This window comes from Orycteropus afer, unplaced genomic scaffold, assembly GCF_000298275.1.
Source record: "Orycteropus afer afer isolate SDZICR_OR568_19922 unplaced genomic scaffold, OryAfe1.0 scaffold00338, whole genome shotgun sequence".
Classification (NCBI taxonomy): domain Eukaryota; kingdom Metazoa; phylum Chordata; class Mammalia; order Tubulidentata; family Orycteropodidae; genus Orycteropus; species Orycteropus afer.
In genome coordinates, this window is record NW_006921925.1 from 2,175,930 (window position 1) to 2,203,650 (window position 27,721).

A 27,721-nucleotide genomic window follows, 5' to 3' on the forward strand; every position below is an offset into this window, starting at 1 on the left:
TTCCCTTTTCTTTGTTGAAGAGGGTCTGTGCAGTCTTTCTGCCTAGTCCGCCATCTTGCTGGAGAACCTCAGTATATCACAATTTTATGTTTTAAGTGCAAATTGTGATTGTGGTTGCATTTCTGCAACCTATTAATTCATACTCATTGAATGACATTATCAGTTACTGTTTACGTGACAGTGAGAAAGTCAGGATTCTGACTTACTTTGCAGTACAGAAAGCCATGCTGATTGAAGGTGAAATTAATATAGTATTTTTAAAGACAGTTGCTTTTAAGAGAAAAACAACCAAAATATCCAATAATTTTTAAAAACTCAGTATAAATTTAATGATCATTTCTTCATAAATTTTTTTTATTGTATACTGAAACAACTTGAAGTTTTATTTATAAAACATTTATCCCACAGAAGGTGGAGTGAAATAATTTATTTTATTCTATCTATCTATCTATTTTGCTTTTATTGTCATCTATTTTTAAATTTCAGAAACAATGAAAGATGATTTTGGAATTAAAATCATTAGAGGAATTCTGATTTTATTTTTCTTTGCAAGTTTAATTGCAAAGCTCCTCTAAGAGCTATGATTTGACTCTTATACCTGTCATTTTTTGTTGGTGTTTAAGTTCCATGTCTTGAGTCCTTACCAGGTACCTGGTATGGTCCCTGACACAGAGTAGGTGTTCAGTGAGTATTTGCTGAATGAATGAATGTACAAATAATGGTGACTTTTAGCTCCTTAAAATGCAAAAGGTGAAATAGTCTTAATATTTAATATATTTAATTTTGACATAAAATTTAATAAAGCTACATTGCTGTTAACAGGTAACTATTCTGGCTGTTTTATGTGTATCAGTTGGCAACTTTTTTTTTTTTTTTATAAATTAAGCAATCTAAATTGGAAATATGGAGAAGACAGATAATTCTTTCAGGGTGTATTCAAAGCAGCTTTACCATCACAAAGAAAAATGCAAGGAGCAGCAATATTTAGTGGCAATGACTTCAGCACATAAAGAAAAATAAATTAGTTCTGCATCATGCTGTTCCATGCAGAAGCAATACTAGTTAGAAATATTTGTTTGCACAGTCATTTCCTTGAACTTGATATATCAAGTCTAGTAAAGGACTATGGGGGTACTGGTTCAGTGGTGGAACAATTCCTTCCTATATGGGAGACTCTGGCTCAATTCCTGGCCAATGCACCTCACATGCAGCCACCACCCGTCTGTCAGTGAGGGCCTCAGTGTTGCTGTGCTGCTGAACGGGTTTCAGTGGAGCTTCCAGACCCAGATGGATGAGGAAGAAAGCCTGGTGATCTACTTCTGAAAATCAGTCAATGAAAATACTAAGCATCACAAAGGTCCAATCTGAAACAAATCATTGGGATGGTGCAGGACCAGGGAGCATTTTGTTCCATTGTGCATGGGAGTTGAGGACAACTGGACAGCAGCCAATAATAGCAACAACAGTAAAGGATCAGACATCAGAAAGTAACATCTCCTGGCTGCTTGGTGGAGGCTGTGTGGCACTGTCAGAGGACACACAGACCTGCACTTCTTGAGAGGGTTCTGACTAATAGGTTGGACAGGAAAACCAGGATGCTGCTCCAAAGCCCATCTATCCCATGCTAATTGTTCATCTTTATTTTTGTCCATTTTCTAATTCTAAATGGAGAAATGTAAAAGTTCACAATATTCTCATGAAATTTAAAGTATTTACTAAGCATTTAGTTTGCTTTCCTTCAGGTGATGTCTTATGAAATATGTTTGCATTAAAAAATCATCTGCCTGCATTCAGATGAAGCTGCAGACCACTGTTGCAAGGATATGGATTTGCATTTTTTCACAGCAGTGGCTGTGAATGGAATCTGGTATGCATTTTCAGGATAGCTGCTGGGCAGCGTTCCCGGTACTGAGGATAGAGGGAAAGTTCATTTGTCTTTCTGGCAAGGGGATCTGTGACCATTCCACACATTCACCTACTCAATTAAATGCCCATATAATGATTATGATGTGGTCCAGAGCATAGGCTTACAAGATGTATGAACTTGGGCAAGTTATTGTAATTCTCTTTGCTTCAGCTTCCTCACTTGTGAAAAGAGGACAAATTTGTATTGTCTCATGGGGTCATTGTGAGGATTGAATGAATGGAAGTATGTGAAGTACTCAGAAGATTTGCAAGCACATAGTAAACATTAAATACATGTTAGCTTTTACTATTATTATTTTCATCATTATTTTGATAAGTGCTATCATTACATAAGGAGTTCTTGTGGTTTGGTAGTTAACGCATTTGGTTGCTAACCAAAAGGTCAGTGGTTCGAACCCACTAGCTGCTCTGTGGAAGAAGGATGAAGGAATCTTCTTTCTTAAAGCATTATGGCCTTGGAAACCCAATGGGGGTTGCTATGAGTCAGAATCAACTTAATGGTAGTGAGTTTGGTTTTGGTATCATTAGATAATTTCTTTTCTTTTTTCTTAGATCCAAAAATTTACAGAAATGTTCCAGAAGGTTAGATTTCTTCTGCTTCAATTTATATTTTTCTGTGTGTATGCCTGTATAAGGGGGCTCTGGTGGTGTAGTGGATAAGATATTTGGCTGCTAACCAAAAGGTCAGTGGTTTGAACCCAGCAGCCACTCTGTGGAAGAAAGATGGGGTAGTCTGCTTCCATAAAGACTTATGGCCTTGGAAATCCAATGGGGGTCGCTATGAGTTGGAATTGACTCAATGGCAGTGATTTCTTCTTCTTCTTCTTTTTTTTTTTTTTTAGTTTGGTGTGTATGTATGTGAGAATATCAAAAGCTAAGGGCAAAGTAAAAGTTTAAGTTCAAGGAAAAATGTAGGGGAATATGAGATGTCTGTTTCTGAGCTTCACTTTAAGAAAGTAAATTACATGTTTTATTAGATTGTAGTACCATAGGGTTTACACTGAGGCTTTCAGAATTTCATAACAAGAAACTGAAATCTTAATGATATATACTGAACCTGATCATCTCTATGATGTCAATCCTCAAAGTTTTGCCATTAAATTGTTTTTAACAATTTAAAAGTAAAAACATCCTTCAGAAGTAATTCACCCAATAAACTTACTATCTCATTAAGAAGGTAACACAACTGATTAAGAATTGGATGGTGTGACAATCTCATATGTGTGATCTCTTATTCTCAGTATTATGTAACATAAGCCTTTTTAAGCATGTGAAACTTAAGGGAAATCTATAGTTGCCGATTTTCACCTATGGACTAGAACTCTTGGCAGTTCAAGTACAAAAGCTGAACTAATAGTGGTCAAGGAAAAAAAAATATGAACTTAAAAAATTAAAACAGAAGAACTGGAAAAAAAACTTAGAAGCATATAGTCAGTTTAGTTGAGACAGGGTCCAAGGGATTAACACAATAGAAAGTAGGATTTGCATTCAAAATGAGCTTGACTGGAGACTGGGCAGATATAATAGGATAAAGCTTAAACAGGACCAGTGCAGGGTTTTCACTAGAGAAGGCAATCTAGGTCACAGATACAAAAGATGGAGAAATGTTGCAGAGAAGACAGAAAACATTCTCCAGGGTGAAAACAGAGCATAAACAAAACGAGACCCATAGAGACTCTATGGACTGAAGAAGTGATTTGGATTAGAAAGAACCAGGACAGCAATGTTACCTTATTATTATATTCAATTTTTTTATGCCAAGAGATCCATGATTTAAGCAAGATCTTTAGAGAAAGGCAACCAGAGAGTAAATAAAAGTGATTTAACAATGGATTAAAAACAGTGTTGGTGAAGAAGAGCTAAAGGAATTAGAGATATTTAATCTCTGAAGGAAGATGAGGCAATCTACTTCCATTGTGATACTGCCTCGGAAACCCAAGGAGGGGTCGCTATGAGTTGGATCCGACTCAACGGCATTTTTTTTTTTTTTTTTTTTTTAATCTGTAAAGGAAAATGCCGAGGTGGATTTGCTAATACGAATCTTTATTTTTATTCTGTGGTAATATTTTTTCTTTCATGTTTCTTTTCAGGAGCAAAGACAGATTGGGGAAGATGGAACTGAAGGGTTTAAATAACTTGCCCAAGGACAATAACTAAACAATGTCAGGGCCAAACTTGCATTTGCCTAATTCCAGAGTGAAGGTTCTTTCTACCATTTTGCGCTATTTTTCTGTTGGTGTTTTTATTTGGGATTTTCACTAATCTACCCATGTTACAGAAAACTGTTGCTTTTGAAAGAAGTGGTTAAGATAATGCCTAGTATGGACTGATTTGTGTCCCCCAAAAAATAAGTGTTTCACAATGGAAGACAGAAACAGAGTAATCCCTCACAGACACCCAGACACTATGAGAGAGAGATCCAACAGATCTACTGTCTCAGGACCATAGTACTGGGGGACACCAGACTAACTGGCACAACAAAATACATAAAAGCCTTGTTACACATCCTACATTGGTGAGTAGTGACTGGGGTCTTAAAAGTGGCCATCTAAGATGCAGCTACTGGTCTCCTAGCGTCAGAAGTGAAGAAGAGTGCAAAAAAACAAGGGCATTTGGAAGCACTTAACCATAGGACATGATGGCCTTCGAGACCAGAAGAACTAGATGGTGCCTGGCTACCAATGCCAACCACTCAGGAAAGGATCAAATCTGAAGATCCTGGATAGAGTGGGAGAAAAAACGTGGAACAAAATTAAAAAACTCAATAATGAGCAGAATTACTGGTCAGATGGAGTCTGATGAGAACCCAATACTATGGCCCTGGAATATATTCTGCGACTGGAATAAAATGCACGCCCAGGGGCTGGCTCTCAGCCCAATAGTTAACAAAATGTACACACAGACCACTCAACCCAGGATGACGCATCCACATACCCTATGGTAATACATCCCTTAGAGCAATAGACCATGGGGCACCAGAGGGGCAACATTCAAACTGAGAAAATGTAGGACAAACAGGAGTGCATAACTATGAGGGGGAATAGGGGAGGGTTATTGGGCAGTGCGGGGAGAAGACTGTGTTAAGGTTGGGCATGGCAAATGGGGACTGAAACTAAATGTACACATAACGTTGAATGTAAAACAAGCTCTTAAAAAAAAAAATAAATGAGTGTTTCAAATCCTAACCTCTATAACTGTGGCTATAATCCTATTTGGGAAGGGATTGTCTTTGTTATGATAATGAGACAAGATTAGTTTAGAGTGTGTTTTGAGTTAATCTTTTGAGACATAAAAGGAGCAGATAAAGGATGGAGATATAGAGGAAGAGAGATGCCATGTCACATGAAGATCGCCCCAGAGCAGAAGTTCAAAGAGACAAGGGCATTCCTTCTGAGCTGAAAGAGAGAGAAAGCCTTCCCCTAGTGCTGGTACCCTGAATTCAGACTTCTAAACTCCTAAACTGCGAGAGAATAAATTTCTGTTTGCGAAAGCCCCCCATTTATAATATTTCTGTTACAGCAGTACCAGCTAACTAAGACAATGCTTCAGTACTAGAAATAATATATGGCTGCCCATTCAACATCTATAGCAGCTGAACTTATCAAGTTTCACAGCTTTGCTGAGGGATAAACTTATAGATAGCAAGGTATCATTTACCTTTTTTCTTGGTACTACTTATTTTATGTTTTGACACGTTAGGAATATGTTGTTGTTGTTGTTAGGTGCTGTTGAGTTGGCACCGACTCATAGAGACCCTATGTACAACAGAATGAAATACTTCCAGGTCCTATGCCTTTCTCAAAAGCATTGCTATGCTTAAGTCCATTGCTGCAGCTATGGTGTCAATGTATCTCATTGAGGGTCTTCCCACCTTTCACTGACCCTCCACTTTACCAAGGATGGTATCCTCCTCCAGGGAATTATTCCTACCCGGAATGCTCATTAGAAGTGAGAATGGCCAGACTTTGTCCAACCTACTTTGGTCATGTTGTTTGTTAGGAATATGTTGTTGCTGTTATATGCCATCTAGTCAGACCCGACTCATAGTGACCCCTCCTTGGATTTCCGAGGCTCTATCACTACTAGATTGCCCAATCTTCCTTCTGAGGAGTGGCTGGTGGATTTGAACTGCCAGCCTTTTGATTAGCAGTCAAGTGCCTTAGTCACTACACTATATCACAGATAGAACCGGTCCCTTGTGGCTCAATCTTAAAAGATATGAAATATTTGTGTACCATGAGACTTCTTAACGTGTAAGCCCATGTCACAACTCTTTGTTCTGTCCAGGTAGGATAGAACATTGCTTTTTCAGATGCTCATTACAATTCTAAACTACATCTTGATCCTTTAGATTCTCTATTATAACCACTAATGGAGACTTTGTTTCATTATCATTTCAACAACTTTGTTGATGATGATGATGGGAGAGGGGAGGATTTTGTGTCCATATATTTATGTGCAAGTGTCTGTGTGTGCACTATGAAGAAAAGTCAGTCATTGTGAAGTAGAAATAACAATAAGCTTTTAATGAGAACACTTTTGAATATGTTAATGATGGAGTTATGACAGAAAGAGGGAGGAAAAGGGGAAAAGTAGAAGAAAAGGGAAGACAGAAATAGGGGGATGAAGGAGAGAAAGAAGGAAAAGAAAGAAAGAACAAAGACAGTAAGGAGGAATAAAAACTAGACTGACCTCAGAATTCAAATTTTCATTTTAGGTGGCTTACACTTGCCTGCTAACCAGACGGCTGGCGGTTCAAACCCATCAGCCACTCCTCGGAAGGAAGGTTGGGCAATCCTACTTCCGTAGTGATACTGCCTCGGAAATCCAAGGAGGGGTCACTATGAGTCGGATTTGACTCGACGGCACATAACAACAACAACAACAACATGGTTGCCATAGGAACTCTGGTGGCATGGTACAAATGGTTAACGACCTTGGCTGCTAACCAAAAGGTTGGAGGTTTGACTTTACCCACAGGCACCTCAGAAGAAAGGCCTGGTGATTTTCTTCAAAAAAGTCATCTACTGAAAACCCTACAGAGCACAATTCTACTCTGACACACATGGGTTCGCCATGAGTCAGAAGTGACCTGATGGCAGCTGTTTTCTTACACATATACACAAAAATTGATAATGTACACTTTGAAGAGAAATCAGTATTTGTATTTTCATAATATAGATTTGTAAAGCAGATTTAAAGCTTAAAGCAGTGTCCTTTCAATACTGAGACAGACACAATTTTCATCCTATCTATACCAATTATGTAAAAAAAAAAAAAAAAAAAAAAACCTCACTGCCGTCGAGTTGGATCCGACTCATAGCGACCCCTCCTTGGGTTTCCAAGGTGGTATCACTATGGATAGCATGGTGCCTAAGGCACTTGACTGCTAATCAGAAGACTGGTGGTTCAAATCCACCAGCCACTCCTCAGAAGGAAGATGGGGCAATATACTTCCATAGTGATACTGCCTCGGAAACCCAAGGAGGGGTCGCTATGAGTCGGGGCTGACTCGACGGCACATAACAACAATAACAAAAACATCACTACGGAAGTAGATTGCTCAACCTTTCTTTCAAGGAGTGGCTGGTGCGTTTGAACTGCCAGCCTTCTGGTTAGCAGTCAAATGTCTTAGGCGCTATGCCACCAGAGCTCCAATTATGTAACTGGAGGCCAATTAACTAATGATCTATATCAGCAAAACAGCAGATCAGATTTAATCAAAATCTCTGTAACAGAACAAAAGCAACTGGTTTATCCAGTGACCAAAGAGGAGAAGAATGCTCAGATGTTAAAAATCCTTACCTGCCCATCTGTTCCAACGGCACCTCCACAGTCAGTGAGGAGTTCAGACATGTCATAGTAGCTGACAAATTCCCATAAACAGGCCTCTAAGTTCAAGTTACGGTAGAAGCGTAAAGTGCTGGAACCTCTGACAAATGAGCTGTACTGGTAAGGATACATCTCTCCAATGATTTCTGGATTTTTTGTGGCATCAGTAAGGAAGCCATGGTGAGTCTTCACTTCAGTATAATCCAGAAGGTTGGAGCACTTGTGGTTCCCAACTCTTGTGCCATCTGGGCTGAGGGTCAATTCGAAGTTGGAGAGTTCTCGGGTGGAGATTACTGGGAGCATGCCTACAGGATATGGGTGTCACTACTGTTACTATTCTGTGAAGAGCAAAGGGCTCTGGATACTTCATAATTTCTTAATCTCTTGAGAAAATAAATCCTACAAAATACTGCACATGAACAGTAAATCTCAAGGTGATGTCCAAGGACCAGGGGGTCCCCTGAGAATCTTTCAGGAGAGCTATGACATTAAAACTATATTCATAATAATACTAAGATATTATTTGATTTTCCCACCTATACTCTCTCACAGTTGTACAATGGAATTTTTCAATGGTCACAAGATGTGATATATTGAAATATGTTTGATACAAAAGTAGAAATGAAAATCCAGCTGTCTTCTATTAAGCTAGATATTAAAGATATTTTAAAAAGTGCAAAGCAATGCCATTCTTATCACTAATTTTTGTTTTACATAGTTATTTTTTTAAAAAAAATATTCATGCTAACATCTAATACATTTATTATTGTTACTTTAAAATAAGTAAATGAATATTTTACTATTTTCTCAGTTTTAATTTCAAAGAAGAAATCTTTATAGACTCGCAAAACAAAATGTCTTCAGGGTCTTCAATACTTTTTAATAATGTAAAGGAGTCCTGAGATCAAAAAGTTTGAAAATTAGCACTACAGAATATAGGTAAGGAGTCGACAAACCTATGTAAAGAACCAAGTTGCAAATGTTTCAGGCTTTGCAGGCCATAATGTCTCTGTTGGAGCAACTCAGTGCTGTTCCATTGAGTAGTGTGAAAGTGTCCATAAACAATATGTACATAAATAAGCATAGCTATGTGTAATCAAACTTTTATTATAGACAGCGCATGAATTTCATATAATTTTCATGTTCCATGAAATACCCTTCTTTTGATGTATTTTTGTCAAACATTGAAAAATGTAAAAATCCTTAGATCATGGGCCATACAAACACAGGCAATAGCCAGACCTAGGCTACACACCCTATTTGCTGTCCTCTGGCATGGGCAACATGGCAAAAAGACGTTGAAAGAGATCTCTTTGAGCCTTTTCCACTTCTCTCTCAGATTCTCCCAGATCAGGACTCTGGCATCATCAAAGAACTAGTCAGCCTCCTCCATGCTTCTGGTGGAGCTGTGACTACTGAAGTTTCAGAAGATGCAAATGCAAGCTTGAGGAGTGGAACACAGGACTCGTCTTTTACTCCTTTCCCTTATGGGTGCTTTCTCAGCCCTTTCCAGCTCAGAGTTACTCCCCAATATTGGCCTACACACATGGAGATAGAGTAGTCAAACATGGGACTGTCATTACATTGTAAAATTAGGAAATGCAGCTTGCTGTCTACCCCAGCCACCATCAGCCCACTTCTGGTTTATAATAAGCAGTAAGGAGTCCCTGGGTGGGGCAAATAGTTAAGTGCTTGGCTACTAACTGGAAAGTTGATGGCTTAAGTCTACCTGGAGGCACTTTGGAAGAAAGACTTGGCTATTGACTTATGAAAAATCAACCACTGAAAATCAGATGGAGCACAGTTTTACTCTAACACACATGGGGTTATCATGAGTAGCAATTGGCTCAACACAACTGGTTTGGTTTCTTTGGTTAATAAACAGGTAAAGTAAGCTCTTGTCGTTGATCTAGGGGAGGTAGATTCTACCTTCTAATTCTTAAAATTGTCTAACTTTTCCTCTCTCTTAGCCACATAAAATATAACTAACATGCTAAATGTTAGTGTTCATATTAACAATTTCTACTATAGAGTGAATTGAGCGGAACAGAACTTGAAAATGTCTTTTCTACATAGGGAAATGCTAATAACTTATAGTTATCGACTCACAAATTCTGGTTACAGCTCCTTTTCCAGAGAAAATTAACATAGAATATGATACTGCTAGTTTCACTTTGGTTTTATTTTAACACCTAGAAAATGTCTTAGTTATAGCAATATATATTTAGAGAGAATTATAGAAGTCATCTATGAAATAGCAATTGTATGCTGAATGCAAGCATTTCAAATCTCAAAATGCTTTACTGAAAGTCTACGTTCATGAATTTTAAAGACATATTTGTGCTGTTACTTCATAAAAGTTAGCATATTAGTTGTGGTCCATGGTATTTGGGCATCTAATACATTTATCTAATTTTATGGAATGCTTAAAATTTCAGGTAGTTCCTGGGTGTTGCAAGTGGTTAACACGCTAGGCTGTTAACCAAAACGTTGGCAGTTCAAGTCTCCCCAGAGGTCCCCTGGCAGAAAAGGCTGGGAATCCATTTCTGAAAAATCAGCCATTGAAAACTTCATGGATCACAGTTCTACTCTGACACACAGGCATCTCCATGAGTCAGAGTTAATTTGATGGCAACTTTTTTTTTTTTTTTTTTAAATTATCAGACTTTTAACAACTGGGCAGAATGAAAGCGGAAGGACTTGAGGCACAAGTTGCAAAATGGACACTTATATATTATATGCCAGATGATTTAAAGTATTAAGTAAAATAAACCTGGTAACGGGGAGCCCAAACACTTCCAGGGACTGCTTACCCAGGCCACCTACCATCTATGTGTGGCATTGTGACAGTGAGCTTGATGAGATTGGTGTAGTCCGGGTCCTCAGGGCCTGTGTAGCGCAATTTGGCTGAGAACGGCTCTGCCCCCACTACCCCTGGCACACGGGGCTGGCAAAGACCTCAATAAAAATGAACATACGTATGATATGAAAACAGCAGACAACACCTAAAGTATAGTTTTTAAATGGGCACTATTATTTTTCTATGTACTGGAAAATTCTCTGTTAACCAAGAAGGTATACTATAGGACGCAGAAGATCATGGTGTTAGAAATAATCACAACAGATAGTGTAGTGGCCTCCTCTTAACATTTTAGATATTTTATAGGATTTGAGAAAGGATAGTCACTGCTCAGTGTGATTTAACATATGTTGTTTATTCTAGGTTGTGATCATATCCATAAAATAATCTGGCTATAAAACATTAATAGACACAATAAAAATGATTAAAAGCCAAGAGGAAAAAAGTAAATGTAGTTCAATTAAGTGAACTCAATTTTTCATCCTAGAATATATGCTTATGACTAGCTATAAAACATTATTTATAAGTCAATAAAACTAAAAATGCATTCAATTTTAAAACAAAAGTCTTAGAATGTGAGAGCAAAATGCATAAAGTAGAATTTGCTACATATTATGGAATTTCTAACAGGATGCATATTATAAATTATGACTTGTTTTACTCACTCGCTCTCTCTCTTTCATCATCTAACTGAACTTCAAGAATTCTGACAAGAAAATTTTCCTCCAATATTTGCTTTAAGAGAATTCTGATGTTTTAAATTTAACCTTATGGAAGGTACCAAGATGCTATATTGTAATTTCAAAAAAATTAAACAATAAATAATTTTTTATATTTGTCCAGAACAGAGAAATTGATAGATTTTTATTAGAGTGATAATAAAATCAGAGAAGATTTTTTATTAATAGGGGGATACTGTTAAGGCCTTATTTATATTTTTGCATCAACAAAATACTATAGTTTTAATGGAAACTTAAAAATCATGTATTTTTATCCTAATAGAGGAGCATATTTGCTATGCGTGATATCAATGGATAGTTGATCCTGAACATTTAATCATGGGAGGTAATATATATGGCTTTCCTTTTTGCAACAAATATACTTCTGAACCACTGTATACAAATATAAATTTTAGAAATAGAATTTTCAAAGTAGAATCTTATTTTTAAAATCTTATTTAAAAATTTTTCTGCAGAGTAAAGGATTAGTTTATGAAGTAGATTTCCCATTCTTTTAGGCTTCCCTCTAGCCACATCATGTATTCTCCAGCTTGGTATGTTCTCCCTGGGTGGTGTAAACAGTTAATGTTCTTGGCTGCTAACTAAGATGTTGCAGGTTTGAGTCTACCCAGAACTACCTCAAAAGAAAGGTCTAGTGATCTACTTCTGAACAATGAGCCACAGGAAATCCTATGGAGCACAGTTCTATTCTTACACATGAAGTTGTCATGAGTCAGGATTCACTTGATGGCAACTGGTTTAATGTACCCTTGGCTCCAGTCCTGAACACCAGTTTCCTGGTAATAACCAGGCATGCACACTTGTATATACCTTTGTCCCTGGAGTGTCCTTTCCTTCCTGCCCCTAACCAATGCCTCCTTATCCAACCAGCAGCTGAGAGCTTTGGGATGGCGTATGAACCATCTTGCATACCATCCTGCTTCATCTTCTAACCCTTTCTTTCTTCCCTTTCACATGCTTCCACATTTCTCTGCTTATAGTTTCTAGAATATTCATGATCTTTCATACTTCCATGAGACATCACTCATCAGTTCCTGTCTGTCATTTTTGAGATTCAGCTTAAGCATCACCCCTTTGATGAAGCCTTTTTCCATTTACTAAACGGAGCAGTAGTCCCTCCTTCTTTTGCATTCCTGTGCCCTGTTCAGACTAAAATTTGTCTGTGTCCTCAATTTGACTATGAACTCTTGAGGGCAGGGACCTTGCCTTATTTTTCTTTGTTGCTGTCAGCATAGAGTACTGTGTTTTGCGTACAAACAGTGCTCAAAAATGCTGCTACATAAATATTTGTTTTCTAATGAATATTTTTGTAAAATGGATGTTTATTTTTTAAAGTATTTATATAGAATATTAAAGAAATGCTTAGTGGCTCAACTAGCTAAGTCCTCAGCTACTAGCCAAAAGGTTGGAAGTTTGAATCCACTCAGAGGCATCCTGGAAGAAAGTTTTGGTGATCTACTTCTGAAAGTTCACAACCATCGAAAACTCTATAAAGCACAGTTCTATTCTGACACACATGAGGTCACCGTGAGTTAGAATCAACTCCACAGGATTTTTTTTTAAATAGAGCATTATGAAATACATGGGTCATTTGGAAGAACTGATAACTAGAAATGATACATTTATAATATTCCATGATATTCTAGTGACTTGTCTTTATTTCATCCCCATATGAAAATAGAAATACACTACCTTCTTCTCTGTTGATGGCTACAATGGGGCTCATCAGCTCCAGGCCTTCATTTCCATTGGCGTTCACAGCACGAGCAGCACATTGCACCCTGGAGCCAGGCTGGAAGTATATGGAGTCTAAGGTGATCATTTTGGATGATGTAAAAAAAGTATCAAAGTCCACTTCTCTCATGGGGCTGGTTACACCATCAGGGCCAGTGGGGGCACTAATCAGCCACCGGTACTGGGTTAGAGTGTCATTGATGTTCTCACTCGCACAGATAGAGCCTGTCTTGTCAAAATCTGAATATTTGGGATTGCAAGCCTATGGAAAAGAAATAACTATGTTAGTTCCATAGTAAGAACAATGTGGAAATTATTCCTCTCAAGTTCTTTCTGTGTGTGTGTGTGTGTGTGTTATGTGCCGTCGAGTCGGCCCCGACTCATAGCGACCCCTCCTTGGGTTTCCGAGGCAGTATCATTACGGAAGTAGGATTGCCCAACCTTCGTTCCGAGGAGTGGCTGGTGGGTTTGAACCGCCAGCCGTCTGGTTAGCAGGCAAGTGTCTTAGCCACTATGCTATCAGAGCTCCCCAAGTTCTTTCTATCATAGTTAATTATTTTTTTTTTTCCATTTCCATATGGAATATATGGTATGTAACTTCCAAATGTCTATCCCCAGATGTGATAGCTTTTATGAAAGCTAATCTTGCATTTAAATCACCTTAGTGGATGTGCTCACCCTAACTTAAACTGAAACTCCAAACCCACTGCCATGGAGTCGATTCAGACTAATGGTAATACTATAGGACAGAGTAAAATTGACGCATAGGGTTTCCAAGGCTGTAAATCTTTCCTTTTTTTTTTCCCCATGATTATAGGATTTTTATTAGGAAAGGAACAGATTACATTTCGGGAAAGCCTGTCAATCTCTACAGAAACAAACTGTTTCATCTTTCTCCCATGCAGAGGCTGATGAGTTTGAACTACTGACCTTTAGGTTATTAAATGAGCACTTTAACCACTCTGGCACCAGGAATCTTACCCTAGCTTAACACAGGTACAGTTTTTCCTAACATTGTCTCTTGACTCCTCAGAATTGCTGAATCATTCTTGTTCTCTCTCCTTCCTTGCTCACTTCCACTCTTTTATCTTGTCCCCAAATCCAGTTGGTCAGTAAACTTGGTTGATTATTCTTTGCAGTGTCTATTCTATTGACCCCTTCCTTTCTATTCCTACCTGTCTATCTAATTTAGGGCCTTTCCTTCTAGTTCATTAACAAACTACTGCCATGTGAATCCTCCCACATAGCCCGTTAATCATGCCATTCTTCTGGCTGCTAACACCTCTGTTCCACCCAACAAATGAAGCCCATATTTTTAATATGACATTTAAGGACATATAACATTTTACCCCAAACCATTACTTCTGCCTTACTAATTCCAAAAATATTAATTATATACCTATTATATATACCAGAGCTATTATGGCATAAAAATAAATAGGTCACAGTCATTGTTTACTAATAGCTTATAATTTATAGTCAAGAAAAGACAAGTAAAAAAAAGTAATTAAAATATGCCATTTCTTATGCTGTTCCCTCAAATGTAGCCTGTGTTGCAATTACTTCTTTCTGGAATGACCTTTCCTTATCTGACATTATCTTAAACTATTCAAATTCCACTTGACCCAAAGCTTTCCTTTATACACTGAGCTGCAGTTTTAGCTCCTAATTCATATCATTCTCATGATAATATTCACATGTTTCCATATATTAGAGTAACTGATTCCAAGAAACTTTTTTTTTTTCATTTTTAAGTTTCTTGATTGCAGAGCTCATATCTTATTTATTCTTGTATGAGTGATTGACCTTAAGATAACATACTATGGACACATCAGTTGATAAACTTCTGTTGGGTGAAGGAAGAAAAATGAAAGCTTTATTTGCTTCAAGTTATATTTTCTCTTTTTTATTTCAACTTTTTATTATGATTTGTTTGAAATTTTACAGAGCAAGTTAATTTGCAATTCAACAATTCATACACATTTTGTTTTGTGACGTTATTGCAATCCCCACAAAGTAATAGCTTTCTTCCCACTTCCTCCCTGTGGTAACCTTTTCCTTGTGTCCTTCCTTCCTATGCATTGCTGCCCTCTTAGCTATCTCCCTGTGCATCTCTCTCCCATGGTTGACTGTTTTAAGGAGTGTATCTACCTGGTGTTCACCCTGTAGGTCTGTCTATTTTTTGGCTGAAGGTTGAGCCACAGAAGTGAGTTCATTTCCAGGCAGAAGGGTAAATAGTGGCCAAAGTCTTGGGGGCTTCACCAGTCTGTATCAGACCAGTAAGTCTGGTCTTTTCCTTTTTTTTAATAAAATTTTGAGATTTGTTCCACATTTTTCTCCCACTCAATCCAGGATCTCCAATTTTGATTCCTTTCTGAGTGGTTGGCAATGGTAGCTGGGCACCATCTAGTTCTTCTGGTGTCAGGGTCATGTAGCCTGAGGTTCCCATCGTCCACTGGTCCCTTGCACTACTTTTTTTCCATGTGTCTGGTAGTTAAGGTTATGTGTCAACTTTGCTGGGCCTGGTTTTGAGTGGTGGGCAGCTGGTGATAATTATTCCCTATGACAAGACTGATAATCAATTCCATGGTGGACTCTACTGTGAGCAGCTAACTATCTCCATTAGAGATGTGGTCTTCCCCCAGTATATAAAGAGAAGCTTTAGGCATGGTCTGCAGCTTTTGGCACTCTTGAATTCTGCACATAGCTGAGTTGTTGTTTAACAGTCTGCAATGTTGTCTGTCAGTCTTGGGAGTCTTAATGAACTTGAATCAGTGGTCTGCTGTGTGGTTTGGTAATATTGGGAGTGTGTCTTTTTACTTGTTGACTTTGGACTTGTTACCCTCAGTGGTTAGCAGCTACCTGAGTGAAGAGACACCTGTAGCTCCAGTGGGCCAGGAGCAAGAGGCAGAGCTAAAGCCCAGGGTCAAGGGGCTTTTACCCAGCCCCTAGAGCTTGGCGGTTTGAATTCTTACTTCTAGCCTCCAAAATTGTAAGAGAATAAACACCTGTTTGTTAAAGCCACCCATTTGTGATATTTCTGTTAGAGCAGCACAAAGTAACCAAAACAATGTGTCTTTGATTTTCTGTGCTCCGGACAAGGAAAGACCAGTAATTGCATCTAAGATGGCCACTCACTAGCTTTTAAGACCACCAATACAGGATGGAGAATGCTGTTTTTGTGTACTATGTTATGCTGATTGACCTTGATGTCCCCTGCAACCATGGTCCTGAGCCTGTAGCCCCCACAACTGACTCCCTCAAGATGTTTGGTTGTGGCTAAGAAATGATTATAACTTTGTCTCCTGTTCGCTCTATTACATATATAGACCTTTATTTAGCACACATAAATAAATATGTATATAGAATTATCATCTGCCAAACCTATAAATGGTGATGGGTATATTCTCATTTGCCTCCTCATACCTGATCATTTTGCCTGTCTACCTATGCATCCATCTGTAAATCAATGTTTGTTATCATTAATAGTGCAGTATTGTGTATGCAATAGTATTTACCTTGGTGTCTGTACCTCTTTTGTACCTCTTTATGTCTTCTTTTTCCTTAGTGATATTGTGCTGCTTTTGGTACCTTGTCTTTCCCTTCGCCCAAATCAGTGTGTCTCTTATCTAGTTAGCAATTTTCAGCATCCCCCCATTTATTTTATTTTTAAAATTCAAAGCTTAAGCTTTGTAAATTTTCCAGCTTTGTTTCTTTATGAGAAAGTCAATATGACACTGGCTAAAGTTAGTTACAAACTTAAATGAATTATATCACAATATTTCTCAATTTCATTAATTTTCTACTTACTGTAATACAGACAACAGGGTAGCCAGATATTGGCCCAGCACTTTCTTTAACTCTGGAGGTGTCATCATACATCAGTAAAGACACAATTTGAGGTATAGAAGGAAAGGTGACATCTGCCATGCTGTTCATTTCTTCTATATACACAATGGCTTTGGTCACCTAGAGAGAAAAGATAATTACCACTGATTTTTGAAATATTATACTTTTGGTGCTTTTTATTGTATGAGACAAGCCTCACAATGCCAATCAAACACACTGGCTGATTACAATCAAAATTGTCACATCGAGTCCTTATGTGGTTTGTTCCATATGACTGTGGCCCCTTGGTTATATCTTATGGGATAAAGGGAGGACATCTAAGCACAGGACAAATAATTAAAGGATTGCCCAGTGGCCCATGAAATATTTAGGCCCCATTTTTTTTCTTTAGTTGTGATGATAATGGTGAGACTTGTCTTGGAGATGTGAAGTGGGAATTCTATGAAAAAAGTTAATTAGTTGATAGGCTGAAAGACAGATACACTTAGATAAGACAGATTATAGTCCTGTGGTAGTGTAGGCCAGGAAAACACCCTTAGTTTCCTTGAGGGTACGGTGTCCATCCAATATATATGAATGTTCTGGCAAAGTTCTCTCTCTTGCTCTAAATCCTGTATCTGACTCGTCTTCATCTGACTTCTGTTTCTTGGGACTTGAGCCAGTAGCCTATTGTCTGACCTGATTCACCAGCTTCTGCAGCATAGAGAGTCAGCAGCTTGTCATCTGACTTTTTGATTTGGGTTCATAGCCCTTGCAACCATGTGAGTGAGAAGAATCCTGCAGACTGATACCTGATTCATCAATTTGGAACTTGCCAGCCTCCACACCTGTGTGAGCCAGTTCTTTGGTGGTTCATGAGTTCTGTGAGATATTGCAGAGAATCACGGAACCCTAAGATGGGAGGGAGAGTACTGAGGGGAGGGCCTTTTGATGTTAAAGATGATGGAGTGGTACTGTAGTTTAGAAAAGTTAGACATGTGGGACATCTTTAATCTCCATCTCATAGGGATTATCCTGGTGCTGATCCTTCTAAAGAAAATTATTCTTGTAGCTGTCAATAAGCAAAGGTTTAAAGAAGCAGAGACTAGAAGGCACAGCCTGAAACACAGGCAAAGAGAGAGGTTGAGTTATGGACAGAGGAGGAGTCTATGAACATCCGAAGCTGCAGATGGCACAAGCATACCTTGTTAAATTTACTTCAGTTCCTGAGTGACTTTCCAGCTTCCAACTATGTATCAGCTTCCCAATCTATATTTACATGTGTGTTCTTAAAAAAAGTCTTTAGCACTTGAGGTGATTTGAATGAATCTCTGTTCCTTTCACCTCAAAGACATTAACACAGTACTCCACAAAAAATAGTATTTATTTTTATATGATCAAGACATAAAATATATTTGATAAAGATTTTCTGCCTCTATTTCTCAATTTTTAAACATGGCATTAAAAAAAAAAGGAATGTATTGTAACAGAAACACCAACAAGTTGTTAAGATTACAAAATGATTAAAATATTCAAGGAAAAAATATTTCTCCAATTTCACTATACACTCATACTGAAACAAATTATAAATTTAAGCACAAATAGTATAAAAACTTGTCTGTTCATAAAAAATTGATTTAGCTTTAAAAACTCTTTTAGATATGAAAGTCAATATGGTATAGAAATATGCTTATCTTGGAGACAATTTGGTTAATATATAACATAAATTAAGCAAAGAACAAAAGTGTTAAGACTGTAACATTTTGACCTCTATGACTTCTCGACATCAAATTTTGACAAAGCTGGAGATCTAGTAAGTGGGAAATTTGAGAGTTGGAAAACTGTTTTATGGGGAAAAAATATATGTTTAAATAAACTGTAACATGAATTTTAGGTTTGGTTCACATTAATTAGGGTCCCTGTATGGTACAAATGGTTAACACGCTTGGCTGCTAACCCAAAGGGTGGTGGTTTGAATTCACCCAGAGGCCCCTTGGAAGAAAGATTTGGTGATTAACTTCTGAAAGATCAGCGATTGAAAACATTACATAGGGCACAGTTCTGACACACATGGGGTCACCCATTAGTCGGAGTCAACTTGTATAGTAGCATAAATTAAATAGTCTCATTTTTGTGCCAAGATGATACTTCCTGGCTGAAGAGTAATTCCAATTTAAATCATTACTGATTGTAATGGGGAGTCTTGGTAGGTTGTATGGGGCTCAGTGACTGTACCTCGAGTTGCTACAAACATGATTTTTCAAAGAAAGTAATAAGAATTTCTCTATTATGAACTAGCACAAGAAAATTTATAATTAAAAAGTGAAAATGACATTTTGTTTATGTAAGGATCATTTCTTTATTTTACACTATATGATTATTAAGAAGCTCTGTGGTCAGAAGGAAGGTTGGGCAATCTACTTCTGTAGGGATACTGCCTCGGAAACCCAAAGAGGGGTCGCTATGAGTTGGATCTGACTTGATGGCAGTGAGTTTGGTTTGATTTTTTTTTGGTGGTGCATTGGTTAAGGCATTTGACTGTAATCAAAAGGTCAATAGTTCAAATCCACCAGCTGCTCTGTGGAAGAAACATGGAGCAGTCTGCTTCTGTAAAGATTTCTAGCCTTAGAAATATAATGGGGGTTGCTATGAGTCAGAATTGACTCCAATGACAGTGAGTGAGTGATATGATTATTGTTGTTATGTTGTTATGTGCCGTCGAGTCGGCCCCGACTCATAGCGACCCCTCCTTGGGTTTCCGAGGCAGTGTCACTACGGAAGTAGGATTGCCCAACCTTCCTTCCGAGGAGTGGCTGGTGGGTTTGAACCGCCAGCCTTCTGGTTAGCAGTCAAGTGCCTTAGGCACTATGCTACCAGAGCTATTATCTGATAGCATGCTGGCTATAAATTTATTTGCACATTTTATTACTTACTTGCGTCTCAGCAATCATATTTTCATCAGGTTTTAGGTGAACGGTGAAGGCCTCTCTCATTTCTCTTACCCCGTCGAAGATTACTTCAATTTCAACAATGTGCTGGGTTTCTCCTTCTTTAAACTCAATTTCTATAAATGCAAAATCACAGATATAAATCTTTTACCTACTCCTAAAGGGGTAAGGAGGTGGCATCTTTTGACCTCCTCTAACTACACAAGAGGAAGACAGAATCACCATCAGCAGCCCAAGGTCTGTTCCTATGAGGCCAAACATCCTGCCACCTTCTAGCTCTCTTACCAACCTTGACACCAACTATCCCTCCCATGGCATCCACAACCTCTTTGCTGAATTTGATAATTCGCCTCAGTGGCCACAAAGGACTCACAGATTATGGGGTTTATTAGGGAAGCAACAGACTACAATTCAAGTTCAGGAATGCACTCAAGATAGGACAGTCTCCCTTATGCTGGGTCCTCAGACACTCCACTCTGGCCCTTAGCCTCTTGGCCTGAACTCTGCCTCTGTGGGCCAGGTAATCCTGCTGCTCTGTCCCATGCCTCTTGGTTCCACTGGGGCTGTCTCTCAGCCAGGCATTTCTCTCAGCCAAGTGTCTCTCATAGTCAGGTGTCTTCTCAGCCGGGTGTCTCTCTTGGCCAGGTGTGTCTCTCTCAGGTGGGTGTCTCTCTCAGCCAGCAGTCAGATTCCCCCTTTTCTTCCAGGAGGTCTCATTTTAAGTCTGCCAGAGTGGCAAAACTAACCAATCCCAACATCAGAGTTCTATACACCCGAGAGAGAGTAAATTTTCCCAGAAGATTACTTCATGCTGTTCCAATAGAAATACCCCAGGTGGATGACTGTAACAATCAGGAGTTTAAAAGTGGCTGCTCACAGCAAATTCTACCACAGAGTTAATTGCCAGTCTTATTATAGGGAATAACCACTACCAGCTGCCCAGCCAAATTGACACATATTTGCATAGTCTCACCCAGTCATCCAGTGGAATTAACAAAGACTATGGCTAGAAAAGCCATTCTTTGCAACTCACTACACCACACATATGAACATGAGAGGTTTTTGTCAAGCTTTTTTGACTGTGATCTGCAGTGAAAAACACATTTTCACTGTGTCCAGTATATTTGTGTGTGTGTGTGTGTACATGTGTGAGTGTGAATAAAATGGATAAAAAGTTTTAAAAAAACTTACCTGTTCTTACTACCACTGAACTCTAATATTTACAATTGTATTCTGTTTGAAAGAAAATTCTAATCATAAGCTAGTAAAATTATTGCTTGACTCACAGTTTGAAAAAATGCTGAGTTATAGGATGGAGTTTGACTGCTAATCAGAAGGCTGGCGGTTCAAACCCACCAGCCACTCCTTGGAAGGAAGGTTGGGCAATCCTACTTCCGTAGTGATACTGCCTCGGAAACCCAAGGAGGGGTCGCTATGAGTCGGGGCTGACTCGACGGCAAATAACAACAACAACAAACAAATAGTCTTATTCTAGGACATAACCTGACAGACTCACCTTTCATTCTTCAGAATATCTAAACCAATGGGCCACAAGCCAAATGAATATGATTGTAAGTGTTGTCGAGTATGAATGGTATTTACATTATGTATTTATGGGGAAAAGCTGGATATAATTTTTTTTTTAATATCAGGTCAAATTGTATTTTAAAAAGACTCCTTTCTTTTCAGGGGTTGGGAGATTTAGAAGTTATATAAATGTGAGTGATGTTTTTCCCCATCCTTGTCTTCCCTTACTAAAAAGAATTACTTCATAATGAAAATTAAATCCAATTACAAGAATCTTTTTTTCAACCATTCATTTCAAAATTTTTAAACTGATAGAAATGAATTGATTTTACTGTGCTCAAGAAAAGCAACTGGCCATACTGCTAGACTTGGAGAAACTATTTTGTTCGTTTTATTATACCTTGAGAAAGTGGTTCAGGGGAGAAAATAAAGAGCATCATACATCATTATTCCAATGAAAGCTAAAATGAATGCTACTTCTGATGCAAATGCAGCTTAACTATCATAAATCTAAATCATAAATCCTTTAAAGTCTGGCAGAAGAAAAGGCATCTCCAGTATATTTTTTGTGTTTTAATTCTTATTTTTAATCATCAATTATGAAAAACATTTTTTTTCTTTAAATTGAGTTTGTAAGCAAGGCATACATTTAACATTTCTATTTCTAGATATACATTAGGCTTAGCATGTTCTTTGAGTCCATTAATTACCAGACATCTCAGATCCTGAGAGAATTTATAATTTCTTTGTTTCACAGGATACAAATGGCTGATCATTTTTTGGACACCGATTGGTTTGCTTAGGCTTGTGTGATGTTATGCTAAAAATTAGTTTCTAACACTTGAAAATCTGGGAATTCTCATGGAAAAATACAAGGCTTTGAAATCTTTTGCACCTTTGCATATTGTGACAACAAATGGCTAAGATGAGAAAACCTTCCCTCCACAGAACTGGAATGGGCTTCCCAGTTCATTGCCATTACCCTCTTTTCATTGCTTGTCCAAGCTCTTGTAATCCCTAATTTTTGAAAGCTGGATATCTAAGAAGTTGATCAAAATTAAGTATTTATTTTAAATATTTGAATTATTCTTTTCTCAGAGTACAATTGTTAGATGCTATCTAGTTGTTAGGCTTTCTCCAACACTTTTGATTTTGTCTGTCACATAGACTTTTTTTTTTTTAAATTCAATTTTATTCTATATTTAATTTTTTTTCTGTTTGTTTGCAAAGGACTGGCTTCAGTTTAAACCATAAAAAGAATAATCTTGTGTTAAGATTCAAATCAAATTAGTTATATATAAATATACTATAAACAACATGGGAGTTCTGGTGGCCTAGTGCTTAAGGCATTTGACTGCTAACCAGAAGGCTGGTGGTTCAAACCCCCCAGCCACTCCTTGGAAGGAAGGTTGGGTAATCTACTTCTGTAGTGATACCACCTCGGAAACCCAAGGAGGGGTTAATATGGGTCAGATCCGACTCAATGGCAGTAAGTTTGCTTTTTGGTTATAAACAACATGTTTGACATTTATGGGGAAAAATACACAAGTTGATTTAATGTTATTCAATTTTTTTCTGGCTTCATTTGTCAATCTAATGTTGTTTGTTTCTGTGGAGTTGGCTCTGGGTACATGGGGGACCCCCCCGGCATTACAGAATGAAACACCTGCCCGTCCTGTACTGTTCTCATGATCTGTTGTACATGGAACTGTTGACTGATTTGAGGAAGTAGATTTCCAGGCCTTTTTTCCTAGTTCATCTTACTTTGGAAGCTCCCTTGCAACCTGTTAAGCATCATAGCAACAAACAACTCTCTACTGACAGATGGTCATGGCTGCACATTGGGTACATTGGCTGGGAAGTGAACCTGGGTCTACCTCATGGAAGCTAAGAATTCTACCACTGAACAACAGTGCCCTCACCAGTCTACTCCAAAAACCGAACTCACTGCCATTGAGTTGATTCTGACTCATAGTGACCCCATTGGGTTTCCAAGGCTGTAAATCCTTACTGGAGCACAGTGTCTCATCTTTCTTCCACCACCAGTCTATGAAATATGCATAATTTTGTTTCTATCTTAGCAAAGGGAATCACTAATTTCTGAAAAATTAAAGGTCTGTCAAAGGTCATATGTGAATATTTAGGCTTGTCTAATTAAGCACATTTTCTTTTGTATAAAACCTTCCTACTATACAAAATCATTTTAGATTTTGTAATTTAGTAATCAGTTTTATTTTCTCTCCTTTTTGATGATATGAAAATATGTGATTTATTTAAAATATATTATAAATTCTTTACATAAAAATTATCTGAAGATAATTCAGAAGCTCTACAGTGGTTTATCAAACTTTTACCATATATGCTAAAAAAAATACACACTCCTTTGTAGAAGATACTATTTTTTCTTATTGTTGTGTTAACATCATTACTGATTCAGTAAATCCTATCGGTCACTTTTCTAAATTTGGTTCAAAAGTTGGAAGATTAAGATGAATGGCTGAAAGTTTAGGATCCTGAATAACAAATAATTATTGATAGTGAGAGACAGGCAACTGGAAACAAAGTAAAAATGTAGAACTCTAAATAATTATGAACTTAGTTTTGGACATCAACTTGTGTTCGTTATTCTAGCAAATAATACAAAGAAAGAGAGAGAGAGGGAGAGAAACTGATTTCTTCCCTTGTTCTTAGGTGCTGTTCAGTTGGTTCCGATTCATAGCAACTCCATGTACAGAAGGAGACACTGCCTATTCCTGCACCATCCTCATAGTTCTTGCTATGCTTGATTCTATTGTTGCAACTACTGTGTCAATCCATTTCATTGAGGAACTTCCTCTTTTTTAATATTCATCTATTTTACCTAGCATCATGTCCTTCCCCAGGGACTGGTCCCTGCTGATAACACATTCAAAGTATGAGAGGCAAAGTGTTGCCATCTCCACTTCTAAAGAGCATTCTGGTTGTATTTCCTCCAACACAGATTTTTTTGTTCTTTTAAGCAGTCCATGGTATGTTCAATGTTTGTTGCCAACACCACAATCCAAATGAGTCAATTCTGTGGTCTTCCTTATTCATTATCCAGTATCACAAATGTCTGAAGATACTGAAAAGACAATGGCTTGTTTTAGAGACACTTTAGTCCTCAAAGTGACATCTTTGCTCTTTAACTCTTTAAGGAGATCTTTTGCAACAGATTTGCTCAATGCAATACATTGTTTGATTTCTTTATTACTGCTTCCATGGTCATAGATTGTAAATCCAGGTAAAATGAAATCCCTGACAACTTCATTCTTTTCTCCATTTATTATGTTGTTGTTTATTGGTCTGGTTGTGAGGATTTTTGTTTTCTTTATACAGAGGTATTATCCATACTAAAGGCTGGTGTCTTTGATCTTCAATAGTTAAGTGCTTCTTCTTCACTTTCAGCAAGCAAAGTTGTGTCATCTGCATATCATACTGTTTGGCTATAAGCCACAGAAATGAGTCTCCCTCCAATCCTGATGCCAAGTTCTTCTCCATATAGCCAAGTTTCTAGGATTATTTGCTCAGCATCCAGATTGAATAATTATGGTGAAAGATATAGCCCTGGTGTACTCTTCTCTTGATTTTAAACTATGCAGTATCCTCCTATTCTGTTGGAATGACTACCTCTTGGTTTAGGTACAAGTTCCTCATTAGAAAAATTAAGTATTCTGGAATTCCCATTCTTGGTAATGTTATCCATAATTTGTTATGATCCACACAGTTGGGTTGTACAGTGACTGTGTATTCCTTCCATCTTCTTTTGATGCTTCCTGCATCATTCAATATTTTGCCCATAGAATTCTTCAATATTACAACTCAAAACTTGCATTTTTTCTTCAGTCCTTCTAGCTTCAGAAATGCCAAGTGTGTTCTTCCCTTTTTATTTTCCAGCTCCAGCTCTTTGCACATTTCATTATAATACTTTGTCTTCTTGAGTCACCCTTTTAAATCTTCTGGTCAGATCTTTTACTTCATTATTTCTTCTATTTGCTTTAGCTACTCTCTTCTGACATCCATTTTGGTCTTTTTTTCCTCTCCTGTCTTTTTAACAACCTTTTGCTTTCTTCATATATGATGCCCTTGATGTTATCCCACAATTCATCAGCTCTTTGGTCATTGAGTTCAACGTGTCAAATCTATTCTTGAGATGGTCTCTAAATTCAGGTGGGATATATTCAAGATCATATATTGGCTCTCATGGACTTATTTTAATTTTCGTCAGCTTCAACTTAAACTTGTATATCAGAAATTGGTGGTCAAGTCCACAATCAGCCCCTTGCCTTGTTTTGACTGATGATACTGAGTTTCTTTGTCACTCTTTACACAGATGTAGTTATTTTAATTCATCTGGCGAGGTTCGTGTACACAGTTGCCATTTATATAGTTGAAAAAAAGGTATTTCCAATGAATAAGTCTTTGGTCTTGCAAAATTCTACCATGTGATTTCTTCCATCATTTTGATCACCAAGGCCATATTTCCCAACCACTAGTGTGTCTTCTTTGTTTCCAACTTTCACATTACAATCACCAGTAATTATCAGTGCATCTTGATTGCACTTTTCATCAATTTCAGACTGCACAAGTTGGTAAAAATCTTCAATTTCTGCAACTTTGGCTTTAGTAGTAGATATGTACATTTGAATAATAGTAGTATTAACTGGAGGAGTATGGATATTATTCTATCACTGACAGCATTGTTGTCCTTTTTTATTTTTATTTTTTAATTTTTACTGTGATTTGGGCAAAAGTTTACAGAGCAAATTTGTTTTCCATACAGCAGTTCATACACATTTTGTCTCATGATATTGACTGCAATTCCCCACAATGTAACAACTTTCTTCCCACTTCCTCCCATAGTTATCTTTTCCCTGTGTCCTTCCCTTCCATACACTCCCACTCCCTGAGCTGTTTCCCTATGCAAGCACTGCCCTTCTGTTTTCTCATGAGTGATTTGTCCAAGTAGTGTATCTACCTGATGTAAATGTTAACCCCATATGCCTGTCTATTGTTTGGCTATAAGCCACAGAAATGAGTTCAGTTCCAGACCTGAAGGGTAACTAGGGGCCATAGTCTCAGGGTTCTCACTAGACTCTATCAGACCAGCAAACCTGTTTTTTTTTTTTATGATTTTGAGTTTTGTTCCACATTGTTCTCCAACTCTATCCAGGATCTCCTGTGTGGATCCCCCTCTGAGTGGTTGACAGTGGTAGCTGGGTAACATATAGTTCTTCTGACCTCATGGTCATATAGGCTGAAGATCACATGGTCTACTAGTCCTCTGGACTAGCTGTCTACATATGTCTTTGGTTTTCTTCATTCTTCTTAGCTAGATGAGGAGAGACCCATCATTGCATCTAGATGGCAGCTTGCAAGCTTTTAAGACCTCACTCACTACTCACCAAAGTAGAATGTAGAACAATGTTTTTGTGTAGTATGTTATGCCAATTGAACTTGATGTCTCCTTTGACCATAGTCCTGACCCCACAGGTCCAACTACTTGTTTCCTCAGGGTAGCTGACTGTGGCCAAGAAGCCACCATAATCTTGCCCCTTGTCAGCTCTACTATAAACCCAGACACTCTTACAGCACATACAAATATGCATGGAGAAACATTGTCTGCTAATCCTATACATGGCCATGGGCACACTCCCCTCTGCTAGACATACCTGATCATTCAGTCTGTTTACTCATCTATTCACCCATAAATCAACGCTTGCCTTCACTGATAATGCAGAACTGTACATGCAAAAGGGTTCATCTTCGTTGTCTGTACCTCCCATGTACCTCTCTATGTCTTCCTCTTCCTCAGTGCCACCATGTTGATCACTCACTTTTGGTACATTGCCCTTCCCTTCACCCAAATCAATACTTTCCCCTTCCTCTTCCCCTCCCATCCCTGGTAACTAACAAAGAAAGTTTCCTTCCATATATAAATTTTTCCTTGACTTTTTACAATAGTGAACTAATACAATATTTTTCCTTCTATGATTGATTTATTTCACTCAGCATAATGTCCACCACGTTCATCCATGTTATGCAGTTTTGTAGATTCTATATTATTCTTTAATGTTGAATAGGATTCCATTGTGTGTATGTACCACAGTTTGGTTATCCATTCTTCTGTTGATTGGCACTTAGGCTGTTTCCATCTCTTTGCTACTGTGAATAGTGTAAGCATTATTCTTTAAAATAGATCTTGAAACATTCTTTTTTTTTTTTTTTATTAGGATTTGGGTGAAGATTTACAGAGTAAATTCACTTTTCATACAGCAGTTCACATATACTTTGTCTCATGTCATTGA

At 37.8% G+C, this 27,721-nt stretch overlaps 1 protein-coding gene across 1 annotated transcript in view; it reads right to left on the reverse strand.

The window, feature by feature from the left end:
• The window catches only part of FREM2 (FRAS1 related extracellular matrix 2), a 357,328-nt gene that overhangs the window by 14,598 nt on the left and 315,009 nt on the right, over positions 1-27,721 (reverse strand). Inside the window, exons 12-16 of the mRNA XM_007952448.1 lie at positions 19,854-19,984; positions 16,903-17,061; positions 13,051-13,354; positions 10,585-10,716; positions 7,732-8,063 (exon numbers count right to left, since the gene is read on the reverse strand). Of these exons, the coding sequence (XP_007950639.1) occupies positions 7,732-8,063; positions 10,585-10,716; positions 13,051-13,354; positions 16,903-17,061; positions 19,854-19,984 (1,058 nt within the window). The remainder of the gene's footprint in view (positions 1-7,731; positions 8,064-10,584; positions 10,717-13,050; positions 13,355-16,902; positions 17,062-19,853; positions 19,985-27,721) is intronic.